At 52.1% G+C, this 12,595-nt stretch overlaps 1 protein-coding gene across 1 annotated transcript; it reads right to left on the bottom strand.

Annotated features, from left to right (window-relative positions):
- Positions 1-5,604: 5,604 nt before the first annotated feature.
- LOC135387201 (uncharacterized) lies at positions 5,605-7,793 on the bottom strand. The gene is made up of 2 exons (XM_064616527.1): positions 7,228-7,793; positions 5,605-7,162 (listed from the first exon to the last, which is right to left on the bottom strand). Exons 1-2 carry the CDS (start codon positions 7,232-7,234, stop codon positions 6,282-6,284), a joined length of 888 nt encoding a protein of 295 aa, XP_064472597.1. The 5' UTR covers positions 7,235-7,793; the 3' UTR covers positions 5,605-6,281.
- Positions 7,794-12,595: the final 4,802 nt, after the last annotated feature.

The following is a 12,595-nucleotide window of genomic DNA, read 5'->3' as shown; positions in this document are numbered from 1 at the left end:
CTTGAAACAGTACCAATTACTTGTCGTTTTTCTAACTGCAAAATACTGGGCACGCTACGTCAGTACTGGGGTTGTTTGCTTTTTTCCAGTTACACAACTGGTGACTTCAAGCTTACGTAACACAATAATAAAAGAGAGCAACAAAGCAGGCGAACTGGTGTCGTGAGATTGTGTCCCCGAGTCTTAGGGTTATGGATGTATTACACAGCATTGGAAACCTGGTTGAACTATAAATTTGTTAAACGACAAACACTTATCAGAAGTCAATACGATGTCAGAATACTCTTACAGAATACGCTACAGCTGAGTTTTTGTAGGTATGGTGGTTGGCAACGCTAAATGTTCAGATTTACGACGTGTTCAACATTGCATACAGAATACGTGACGTGCTCATCAATAAATTCTTGCATGAAACATAATCTGCCACCTGTAGAACAATAAATGCGGAGTAAATCAAAATCGCCTAAAGGCGCGAAGCTCCTTTGAATAATAACAGTAATGATGTAAATGTAATGAGTTGAAACAAAGTAAAACAAAACATTACACCATTAGGTCACCCAGTCTTTTACAATGATTCGTGCAAACAAATCGAGCAACAAAGGGGGCATCTTCCAAATATCACAGTCTCACTTCACAACGCACTTCCTTTGTTGTCAGGTTGCTAACATGTAAACATAACTGCAACTGACGTAAATATAACTGCAACGCCAAGCAACCACCAGACACTTTCCATTGGTGACGGCGGTACAACCAATACATGTTGCGGTGAATCGCTAGAGGCCCACGTAACTCGTCAGCAAAACTCTCAAAGCCACGGAGGTGCGTGAGTTCCTTGTTGTGAACGGCCGCAGATCAGACGACGAATACATTCGATGAACAAAGTACAGCTCACATGTCATACTTGCCAGTTCAACTGTAGCAAACGATTCACATGCAAAAAGCTGTTCATTATAGCGTGTCATCCGAACGCCTCCAACCAAGAAAACGTAATGCTTCAACTTCAACCCTCAGACGCGACCAGAGACCTTGTGACCTTCTATGTGCGATTGGACGGCGGCAGTGGCGCCAGCCACAGCGCGAGCTCGCGGCATTACGCATTACTTGCCATTGTGCAACACCGGTGACGTAACGGGGAACCGAAGTGCGGTCCGTACAGTTACACCATCGATAGGGAAATATGCGCGGGAGAGGAGGAACGCGGAAGAGACATTTCCAGCGCGCGCTCCTCGCAGAGTGGAGCGATTTCGTCCGGAAAAATTTGTGGCATATTAGTTTCTCTGCGGGAAGAACAGTTTCCAGCGAAAAAAAGTATGGGGGTTCGGGAAATTTCATAGTCCCTTTAACTCCTTTCGCTCTCGCGATCTGTTTGTGTGACCCAGCCAAGAGAATGCTGTACATCTTCGCTCGGATGGCTACGACTTCCTGAATAACACCACCTCCCGTCTCGTCTTTGAAGTACCCCGTCTGGTTCGCGTGCTCGTCGTTGAAAAGCGGGTGGTCCGGTGGATAGGAAGACCAGATCTAACTCATTCTCAATCTTCATCAGCTGTTCTTCCAGGCTCTCACACGTGATAGAAAAAATTATGCTGTCCGTATCGCTATAGATCAATTGCACTGGACACGTCAAGCGAGAAAAGAGCGACTCGTAGATGAAGCTGTACATTCGGACTTTGGATATTTCTAGAATGGCAAAGCCCACGTAAAGGGGGTGCGTGCATTTGACCCTCCTATTCTGCATCTCGTATAAGATGCACTTGTCACTCAGAATGTGAAAATGCTGACTGCCGACGGAGCTAGCTTTTCGAAGCGCGCTTTCTTTGTCATAGGCTTGTGGAAACCTAAGTTCCCACAACCTCGGGGCGTCAACCCGTCCGTTCCGCGCGCAAAAGAACAAGCAGCACACAAGCAGACCACATACCAGGTTTATTGTCTCTGTTCGCAATCCAAACCAAAAAGAGCCCCCCGAGATAACGAACCCCCCGCTTTTATCTCATTTGGTCACGCCCCCATCGCCTTCGTCGGATGCCCAGCGCGCCCTCTGTCGGAGGGTATCCGGATGCTGGATCCGACACTCCCCTCCCCTTAGAGGGTCATCAGGTCGTCCGTCAGTTCCAGGACTGCCTCGTCGAATGGTGACTGCGGGGCTGCTGTCTGGGGTGGAGGAGGCCTTGCTTCTGCGAGTAGTTCTGGCTTAAGTCGTCTTAAGGTTGATAGGGCCGCGCTGACATCGCTGTCCTTGCGGGCGGCATCGACACGGGCGAGGTGGAGGGAACCCCTGCGATGGGTGGCACGGTGCAACTCGGGAACGTGGCAGGTTGGGCAGAGCAGTCGTTTCTCATCTGCCGTGAGTGGCTGGAGTGGGTCGGCGGGGTGCCGCTCTGTCAGGGTGTGGCCCCGGAAGGGAGCTGGGGTGAGGGCCAAGTCATCACCTCGGAGAGGCCGCGGCTGGCTGGTCCAACGCGACCGGGATGCCCACGACACTGGCTGCCCGTCTGCAACGGTGGTCCACGTTGCCACGGAGTGACACTGGGAGGAGGCAGGACCAGGTGCGCGTGCGGAACTTCCCTGAGAACGGGAGCGGGAGTCTGGCCGGGGGGGCTGCGCGCAGAACCCCGGGGTCTTCCAGGGCTGGCGGGGCCGGGAACGTCGACGCATCTGTATGCGAGGAGAGAAAAAAGGGAACACGGTAAGAGGGCATCCCCAAGCCGTAAGCGCCGGAAGGGCACTCCCTAGGACAAACAGCGGAAAACTGTGCAACAGAAATCACACTAATAAAACACTAAATCACAAGCACTATGCTTAGCGATGGAGATAGTGGCAGCTACATGCGCCGCCTGCGGGGACGCAAGTGGTAGCGGCTGGACGCAGGTCCGGGATCCGGGTCCAGGTCCTGGAGGGAGGCAGGTTGCAAATCGGGCTCCTCTCCGTCCGGGTCTCGGAGATGGTAAGACTTCAAGTCCGAGATGTGAACTGGCCCAGTCTCTTCGCCGGTGTCGCAGCGACGAAGCCTGTAAGTGAGGCCGGAGGAGCACGCACTTACCTCGAAGGGGCCATCCCACCTATCTGCGAGTGGAGCTGCAAAGCCTCGTGACGCATCACTTAGCGGGTGAGTCCGTCGAAGGACGAGGTCACCGACGCTGTAGGTGAGGTTCCGACGTCCGCGGTTGTACTGGCGAGCCTGGTCCAACCTTGCGACGTCCAGGTTCTCCCGAGCCGTCCGGGCTGCATCGTCCAGTCGACTCCGGAGGTCCTCAGCAAACCTTGAATAAGGAGGCCCGGTAGCACCATCCCGGAGGCCCAGAGCATTCTCCACAGGAAAAGGGGCCTCTCGTCCCAAGTTCAGGAACGCCGGGGTGAATCCTGTAGACCTGTTGATCGTCGTCCGTGTAGCGAACGCCAGTTCAGCCAGGCGAAGATCCCAATCACGGTGGTGCTGGCTAGTAAAAGCAACCAACATCATTTTCAGGTTCCGATTAACACGTTCGGTAATGTTAGCCTGAGGGTGATACGGGGAAGTCTTCTTATGCTGAATGCCTAAGACAGCGCAAGAATCTGAGAACACCTTACTTGTAAAGTAGGCTGCGTTGTCGGTGATCAGCTGTGCGGGAAACCCGAACCGGCAAAAGGTGTCGAGTAACTTTTCCCACACTCTCTGGGAAGTCAGTGTCCTGAGAGGAAACAGCTCAACCCATTTCGTGAAATGATCAGTAACGACGAACAAATACTGGTTACCTCTAGGACTACGGGGAAATGGTCCCATCACATCACAAGCAACTATCTGCCAGGGTCTATTGCTCTGAACAGGCTGTAAGCGCCCAGGGGGTAAACCACCACGAGGTTTCGCTCTCTGGCATACGGGACAAGTACGAACATACTTTGTTACATCCTGCCTCATTCCTGGCCATGTCGCAACACGACACAACTTTTCATAAGTTTTCCTGCCGCTGCTGTGACCTGCCAAGGCCGAGTCATGAAAGTAACGTATGAAAGACTTACGCAACTTCCGTGGCACCACGACTCTGAACGGGGATGAGCCGTCGTCCTCATCCGCCTGGGGTATGTATCTGAACAGGATGCCATCCTCGCCCAGCAGATAGGAGTCGTGCCGTCCGTCAGTCGTTCCGGTGTCCGCCGAGTCTTGCTCAGCTATCCACTGCGACACCCGCTGACAAAGGCCGTCCGCTCTCTGAGCGTCTAGGAGCTGCTCTCTGCTCACGACCGTGCCCCAAGACGAAGATACGTCTCGTGCCACTTGTGCTGCTGCCAGGAGCTGGGAAGGCGCCTCGGTGCCTTCCTCTTCCCCCTCCGGTAGAGGCGCGCGGGACAGTGCGTCTGCTACCACGTTCGTTGAGCCCCGCCTGTACTCCACGGTGAAGGAGTAGCCTTGTAGCATCAGGGCCTACCTGGCAAGTCGTCCAGACGGGTTATGGAGCCGCTGCAGCCAAGAAAGTGCCTGGTGGTCGGTCTGGACAGTGAAGGTAATGCCGTCCAGGTAAAGGTCGAACTTCCTGAAAGCGAAGATGATCGCCAAGCACTCCTTTTCCGTCACGGAGTAGTTCCGTTCTGCCGGATTCAGCGTGCGACTTGCAAAAGCCACTGGACAAAGAATAGCGTCATGCTCCTGCAAGAGAACTGCGCCAACACCATAATCGCTTGCATCTGTTTGCACAACAAATGGTTTGTTGAGGTCGGGCAGATAAAGCCTAGCCGTATCAGCGATTGCTTGTGATAGAGCTCGAAATGATCGTTCCTGCTCTTCTCCCCAATTCCAGCGCGTGTCCTTGCGCAACAACTGGTTAAGCGGCTGCGCTAGCTCGGCACAATTAGGAATGAATTGTCTGTAAAAACCAACCATACCTAGGAAGCGCTGCAAGGCTTTGACGTTACCGGGAGCCGGAAAGTCCGTGATCGCCTTTAGGTTGTCGTTGTTAGGACGGATGGTCCCTCCGTCCACCACAAAGCCGAGGAGGCTGATCCTAAATGATGCCAGCTGCACCTTGCGGGGGTTGATCGTTATGCCAGCTTCATTCATCCTTGCAAGGACGATTGATAGGTGTTCCAAGTGTTCATGAAAACTTCTAGAAAACACTACGACATCATCCATGTATGCCATTGCGAAATTGTACTTCGCATCTCCCAACACTGTATCCATCAACCGCTGGAAACTGGCGGGTGAATTAGACAGTCCGAAAGGCATTCGTACAAATTCAAACAAACCTCTATGACACGTAAAGGCTGTTTTTGGGACATCGTCCGGGGCAACTTGGATTTGCAAAAATCCTCTACTACAATCAAGCGTTGAGAACACAGTTGCATTGCCCAGGGAATACAAGATTGACTCAATGGACGGGAAGGGGTAAGAGTCCCTTACAGTTACTGCGTTAAGTCGACGGTAATCGACGCATAACCTAGCCGTACCATCACGTTTCGGAGCCAGAACAACAGGAAATGCCCAAGGGCTCCGAGACCTTTGAACTGCACCGGTTTGGAGCATTTCGTCAAGAGCTGCGTCTAATAAAGCACGCTTATGCACACTCAATGGTCTCGGATTACAACGCCATGGTCTAGCGTTACCGGTGTCTATGCTATGCTGTAACACAGACGACTTACCCGGTTTTCCGGTAAAGATTCCGTCAAACTGCCGCAGTACTTGTTCAAGCTGACGGCGTTGCTCCTCAGGACCATGGAATGACCCCAAGACAGTCGGCAGCCCAGACGTTTCAACGGACGCTGCCACAGCTTGCTGTGCTGTGCAGTGTTCCCGTGCTGCGGCGAAGCGGAAAAATCCCGACGACCCGTGGTACACGTATCCTCCATTGGGCAGGTCCAGCACCAACTTCTGCCGGATGATGAAGTCTCTGCCCAGGATAACAGGAACTGCCAGGCCAGGAAGGTGCACGAAGCGCAGCTTTCGTCGTCTCCCATCCAAACGTACCCAGAGCACAACTGCAGCCTGTGCTGGAACGGCGTCATTGGAAGCAAGACGAAGAGTGACATCTGTGGACACATGCCGCGATACGCAATGCTCGTAAACACTATCCCCGATAAGGGAAAGCGTAGCTCCCGTGTCGATAAGGGCGATGTAATCTTTACCCAAAATTCGAACGGGATGTTTGGTTCCTTATCCTCGATGTAATCTCGGACAGAAAAAGCAAGAGGAGCCAAAGCATCTCTTTGCGTTATCTTACCGCTTGCAAAGCTAGTTTTTGACTGATCAAGGCCACGGATAGTAACCGTCTGCTCGCTTTCTTCGCAACTTGCCGACGTCGTTGAGCGAGCATTCATGGACGCCGGCTGCGACCGTTTCCCGATGGCACATTACGGGTGTTCGGTCTTTGTCGCGGGCATTCCCGACGAAAATGGTCAGGGCTGCCGCAATTCCAACAGCCGTTGGGCGCTCGTGGCTGCGGGGGCGCAGGATGATGCCGCTCCCGCTGCCGTGGGGTTTCGCTAGCTGAAAGGCCAGGTTGACCGCGACTTCGGGGCGGGACGGGTCTGTCAAGGCTCGTTCCTGCGGGGATCGTCCTCTGGTCATAGAGGAACGGATCTAGGGCTCGGTGGGATGACTCCGCATTGTCTGAATTACGGGGGTTGTCACCCAAACCTGTTGCATGCAGGCGTTCGACCGAGGCGGCTCCTCCCGACCACGCGCAGCGCGGTTCCAACGCTAGCTCCGGGGGCGGAGGGGTCCGGTATTGAAGCTCTGCCAGGAGGTCGCCTTGTATTGAACGAGCTTCCTGGGCCAACGCCTCAATGGTTTTAAAGCGATGGGCTCTTAAGTAGGGCCGGAAGCGCGGGTGGCACTGACGGATCGCCCGTGCGACGCGCTGCTCTTCCGTTGCAGTGGGATCCGCTCTGCTGTACAGATCCTGCAATGCCCGAACGAATTCAGATAAGCTTTCCTCAGGATGTTGAGTACGCTTATGCAATTCCTCTAGGACACGGTATTCGTAATCCGGGGGGAGAAATTCGTTTTTGAACCGCTCCTGGAAGTCCTGCAAGGACGTAAACTCCGATTGCAACCGAAGCCAGCGGGCGGCGTCTCCGACCAAAGCAACCTGCAGGATGCGTTGGATTAGGACTTCATCCGAAATTCCCATACCCGTCTGATAGGCGGTGAGGTCATCCAGGAAATCGGCAACAGACTTCTTATCGGTGTAACCTGAGAAGGTAGGCACCGGTAAGTTGAGTCGTAGAGGCGCTTGTGCCTGCGGTGGGGAAACCGACCCGGCATCCAGGCGTTGAACCACCAACGAGCACAACTCCGTCATGCGTGACAGGAGTTCTGCCGTTGCAATGGCGTCTGACTGCGGCGTGGGCACCTTCGCCTTGTCAGCCATCAGCTCCAAGGGCTCGTCCACCGGGTGGGAGCTGAAAAACTCAAAGAAACACACGAAAAACGCACACACAAAGAAACAACAGCAATAAACTACAAACTACAACAAACTACTCAACTATACAAAAACTAGTACAACCAAACAGTGCAGCGTGTTCCCCGCCACGGAACAGACGGGCTCGAACCCCAAACGTTGGGCGCCAGTTGTGGAAACCTAAGTTCCCACAACCTCGGGGCGTCAACCCGTCCGTTCCGCGCGCAAAAGAACAAGCAGCACACAAGCAGATTCAAACAGACCACATACCAGGTTTATTGTCTCTGTTCGCAATCCAAACCAAAAAGAGCCCCCCGAGATAACGAACCCCCCGCTTTTATCTCATTTGGTCACGCCCCCATCGCCTTCGTCGGATGCCCAGCGCGCCCTCTGTCGGAGGGTATCCGGATGCTGGATCCGACAGGCTATGGCGTACCTTTTCATGCGTCTCACATTTTGTATCGACTTACCGAACGTACTGTTGGACATGGTTTTGTACAAATGTCGCTCGAATTTCGTGGTGGCGGCATTCCTCAACGCGACGTTTCTGTGCACGAAGGCTCGCAAAAAATTGTCTTGGCGGAACGAATAAATGCTGTGAACACGCGTTATTTTCATGCCCAACCTCACATACAGTGCGAGCAATGCATAATGAACGACGTAGCGTTCTTTATCGTAGCACGTCAGCAAGAGTTTCTTTGTGGGAGGGGCGTTCAGCGCCAACGCGTCTTTCAAGTGTCGCTGGTAGGGGGAGAGTTCGTTCTCGTCCACACACCTGTGTTCGTTTGCCAGGGGAAAATCCCTGGTGAGTGCGTGCAGTTCTTCGGGATATGACAAGTCTACCACGTAGACGTAACCCACTTCCGAATCGTGAGGAATGTTGAGAAAATCGATCTCGCTCCACCTCGAAGGATCGACCCACTCAAAACCACCTGTCGGGAGATGGAAAGTCATCGCGTACGGGTACAAACTATTCACGTCGAGGTACTGGATAAAAGTCTTTTCTTGCTGTGGATCGTAATCGTCGCACTCCTCGTGATTAGCCCGACAGTATCTATGGAAGCTGTTACAAATGCCTCCCCTGATTCCTTTCTCGATCGTTTCGTACATCTCCTGATCACTTATGAGCTCGAGCTTGACTTTAGTGAACTTCAGAGCGCTGCTCCACGCGTAACTGGCAAGGGACACGGTGCGTAAGATATCTATCCTATCCGTTTCTTGCGCAATTCTCCTGAAATATAGCACGACGTCACACAGCTGACAAGTGTCGAGCGTAACGTAGAGACGCGTGTAATCGCCCAGGTCCTTACATTCGAACAATTCGAAAATCTCGAGAGCGTACTGATAGTCCTCGTCCGTGATCTCTTGGTCGTTCAGGTCGCTTTTGAAAGCTTCATTTGGCGGTAGCGCGGGCAAATTGTACACTTCTAGACTATCGACGAAGGTGTACGGATAAATGCCCTTCCTGAGGAGGCGCCGGAAACGGTCACCAAACATTTGACGGGTACAATGAAACGCGCTCTCGCCTCCGCTGGCGAGCAGAGTTTCCACCAGGTTCGACAAGGAGAGATTGAAAAACTGCGTGGTATCGCGGAAATAGAGATCTCCAATATTGAACCCTCTTATCTTTTCCGAACTCGAAGCTAAGATCCACGGTTCACCCATATTTAGAACGTGCATGTATCGGAGAAGGGAGCTCAAATCGTATTGCAGGTTGTGTACACACACGACGAGTTCTTTGGTGTTACGACACGTAAGGTTACACGTATCACACAGCGTCGCGACAAAATTCGAAGACCCGGGCTCTACGAAGTCGGCGTGGTCGTGATGCGACACTTTCCGTGTGTGTCGGTTAAATTCGATTCCACAAAATTCGCAGTGCGTCGCGCACCGGTGTCGAAGGCGGTCTTCCACACTCATGACCAACGGTGAGGGAAGACGGTTCAGCCTATGGATTTGTTCGCTAAATCCCTTGAGCGCGAACAAGCATTTTTCTGCCGCGTTGGGTCCCAAATAGCCATCTACGCCCATTATTTTCCCGTCACAACTCCGCACTACAACGATGCTGTACGAACTCATCCTGTGCACACTCACGGCGTCCTTAACAAGTGCATCCTTTTCCAAGACGCTCTCCGTGTCTAACACCGCGAAATAGGGGTAGGGATGCATGTACTGTATCTTGCTGAAGGAGACACTCTCCCCCGCTTTTGGCATTTCGAGGATCACTTCGTTTACGTCTCGACACAGACGTTCGTGCTGCTCCAACGCCTGTCTTGTCCCATAGCCGCTCGTACACTTCTCACAATAAAAATAGTCACCACGTCCCATGAAAGTGCTAAATTTTTTAATGCCATAGAAATGCTCCCTAACCTCGAGCAGATAGACTTTATCCTTATAGAGCGTACAGGGAACCCGTCCGGTAGATATCGAACTCGTCTGCTCGTCCAACACGTAGATGTACACGGAGATTTTGTTTTTTTCTCTCCCACAGGGTAATGTCTTCGTAAGTGACTGGGAAGCAGGGGGGCCAGTACGTCACGCGCGTCTCCGGGTTCCGCGGATTCATATATTTGTGATATGTGACATAATGGTTTGCATTCCTCCTTAACGGATGCGAGAGTGCCAGCACGCTGTACTTGAAACACTCGTTTTCATGATTCGGTGGTAGCTTGACGTTTGTGAGAGTCTTTCGTTTTCTTTTCAGCAGCTCAGGAAGCTCGATCGTGCACCCAATCCGCTTCGGTTTTAAGCGCGTTAGTTTTAAGTCGACACATTGGACGTCGTTTGAGGTGCAACCAGACCCTTCTCTCGAATAGTTTTCTACGCGTTGCGAGGATTCTGCGATGGCAGCATTTATCGCGCCTTCGATTTCTTGGTGGTTATGAACCACTCTCATGTGAAGGTTCACGTGAAGGAGATGAGAAGTCAACCCGTCGGCTCCGTCCTTAATCATGAGCGCTTTGGAGCACAGACAAAATTTGAAAAGCATGGGGTACGCTTCGAGGACGCGCGCGATTACTGGAGCTATGCTCGGTAGATAGAGTCGCAAATCGTCGACGTTGTCGTCGTGCGGGCAGCAGAGAAGCGTGTACCTAGTAGCCGTTCCGTCGAATGCCTCGTCTGCGACAAAGAAAGGAAGGAATCGTCTCTCCGTGACGGAGGGATGATTCTCTACGACGTGTTCTCTCAATTCTGCGATTCTACGACCCTCGACGGGGTCCTCTTCCCTTCGAAATTCTGAGCTTGCATCTGGTGATTAGTCTCTAGCCCTACCAGACAGAGGCATGAAATCCGCATACTACTGATCTCCTTCCCACATGAGCAGCTCGTCTGCATTGTCGCGCCCATCTAGGGGTTCGTCGTCGTCGTCCGTTTCACTTATTACGAAAGCCGGACTGCTAACTCTGTCGTCGTCGTCGTCTGAAAGGACGACTGGGCTGTTACCGAGATTCTCTATTCTAGCTTCGTGCTCTCTTTCTACGGCCACGAGCATGGCATCGATGGGGTCGTACTGACATACGAGACAACGTGGCACTGCGATCAAACAAAATCAGTACGAAATTTCCCCTCACGAAACAATGCTCACTTTTCCCTTCAGTTGAGGAACGCTTGAGATTGATGATGAGAGAGGATGGCATGAGTCCCTGTGTGTGTTCAGTGTCATGCGGAGACAGCGGCTATTGGTTCCTGAAAAAACAATGCCATACATAGAATACACTCTCACAGCAGAACCGGTCAACTTACATTTTGCTCCACGAAACACCTCGCGTCGTGGATGGATGCCCTTCGTAGGCTTTCGATCAATCGACGTAGAACCAGCGCACCTTTTATAGTCGCTACACCGCTCTCCTCCTCCTCGCATTGCGACGGTGTCGTCTGTACTTTGACCACCCCGCCTTCCGTCTTTCGCGCCTTTTTGCGATATCGCATTGACAATGATACCATCGGCGTTGAATAAAACATTACACTAATATCTACCTAACACTCTGGGCCGACTTGTATATGACGACGAGAAGACCCAGTGTGGGATTCGAACCCAGGAACCTCCTACACTGGACGCGACACACTAACCACTAGTCTAACTCGTACTGAGTGACGTTTTTCGTATTGCGGGGTTCGTGTCTAAACACGTCACAACATGTTCAAACACGTCCAAACATGTTCAAACATGTTCAATGACGTCATAGAGAGGGAGAGAGAGGAACTAGTGTGTCCAGGGGCGACTTCGACGGTTCGCCGCCCGTGTCTGAACACGTCCAAACATGTTCAAACACGTCTTAACATGTCCAAACACGTTCAATGACGTCATAGAGAGTGAGAGGAAAAGCTTTACTATAAATGACGAAGCGAACGTTCGATCGTCATTCTCGTGCCATCATGATCAGCTTGGTAGATCCTCGTAAGTAATACCCATGACGTCATCATCGTCGAAATGTTTGAAGAGTTTCGTTTCCAGTTTACAACACTTTTGCTGCGCGTGAAGTCGGTTTTTTCCCGCCTCACATATTTCGGGAGATTGGCAGCGCCCGCTTCTCCTGCACCAATTGCGGTGGATTGTGGTCCAAAGGTACGCTTCCTGGTTATTTTTAATACGTTCTATGACCAGTCACTTTTTTTTTCAGAGCAAAAGCATTGGACGGACCGATTGATTCGCCCGTTTCTCGGCTGTCGGACGGTACCGTTCGACGTACGTTGCGAGGGACTTCGACTATTGAAGGAAGATGGAGAAGATGGTCCATCAGTGTCTGTGTGACTGAAGAAGATTGTACGTGTGTGTGTTTGAGATAAAAAAACACGTGTTTCTCACGCTCTTTTCGTTGCAGATTACGAATGGCTACTGACGGGAGATCTACCCCTGGTCCTAACCTTCAAGCCTCCTCCGAAGTCCTTCTTTTTGCGGATCGGCGATCAGTTGACCACCTGTCGTTGCGGTGGACTCTGGTCGAGAAACCCCAGTCATTGGTTAGACTCGAGCCTTCGTCCGTATTTGGGCTGCCTTCCCGGCTACGAAACCAAAGCTGGAGCCTAATTCATGTGTAACCTCTCACCAGAAATAAAAAAGGTTGTCTACTCTCATTCCGTCTCAGTCATGACGCCCGAGCAGAGGTTTGCAACGTTTGTGCAAACGCGAATGTATCGGGACTTGCTGCGATTACGCGATTATACGGCGATAGCTGCGAGGGTGACTTTCGCTCGATTCTCAAGACGATACCCTTACGTCTGTT

Source organism: Ornithodoros turicata, chromosome 3, assembly GCF_037126465.1.
Source record: "Ornithodoros turicata isolate Travis chromosome 3, ASM3712646v1, whole genome shotgun sequence".
Lineage (NCBI taxonomy): Eukaryota > Metazoa > Arthropoda > Arachnida > Ixodida > Argasidae > Ornithodoros > Ornithodoros turicata.
The sequence above is the reverse complement of the archived record's forward strand: the minus strand, read 5'-3'. Positions and strand labels throughout refer to the sequence as shown.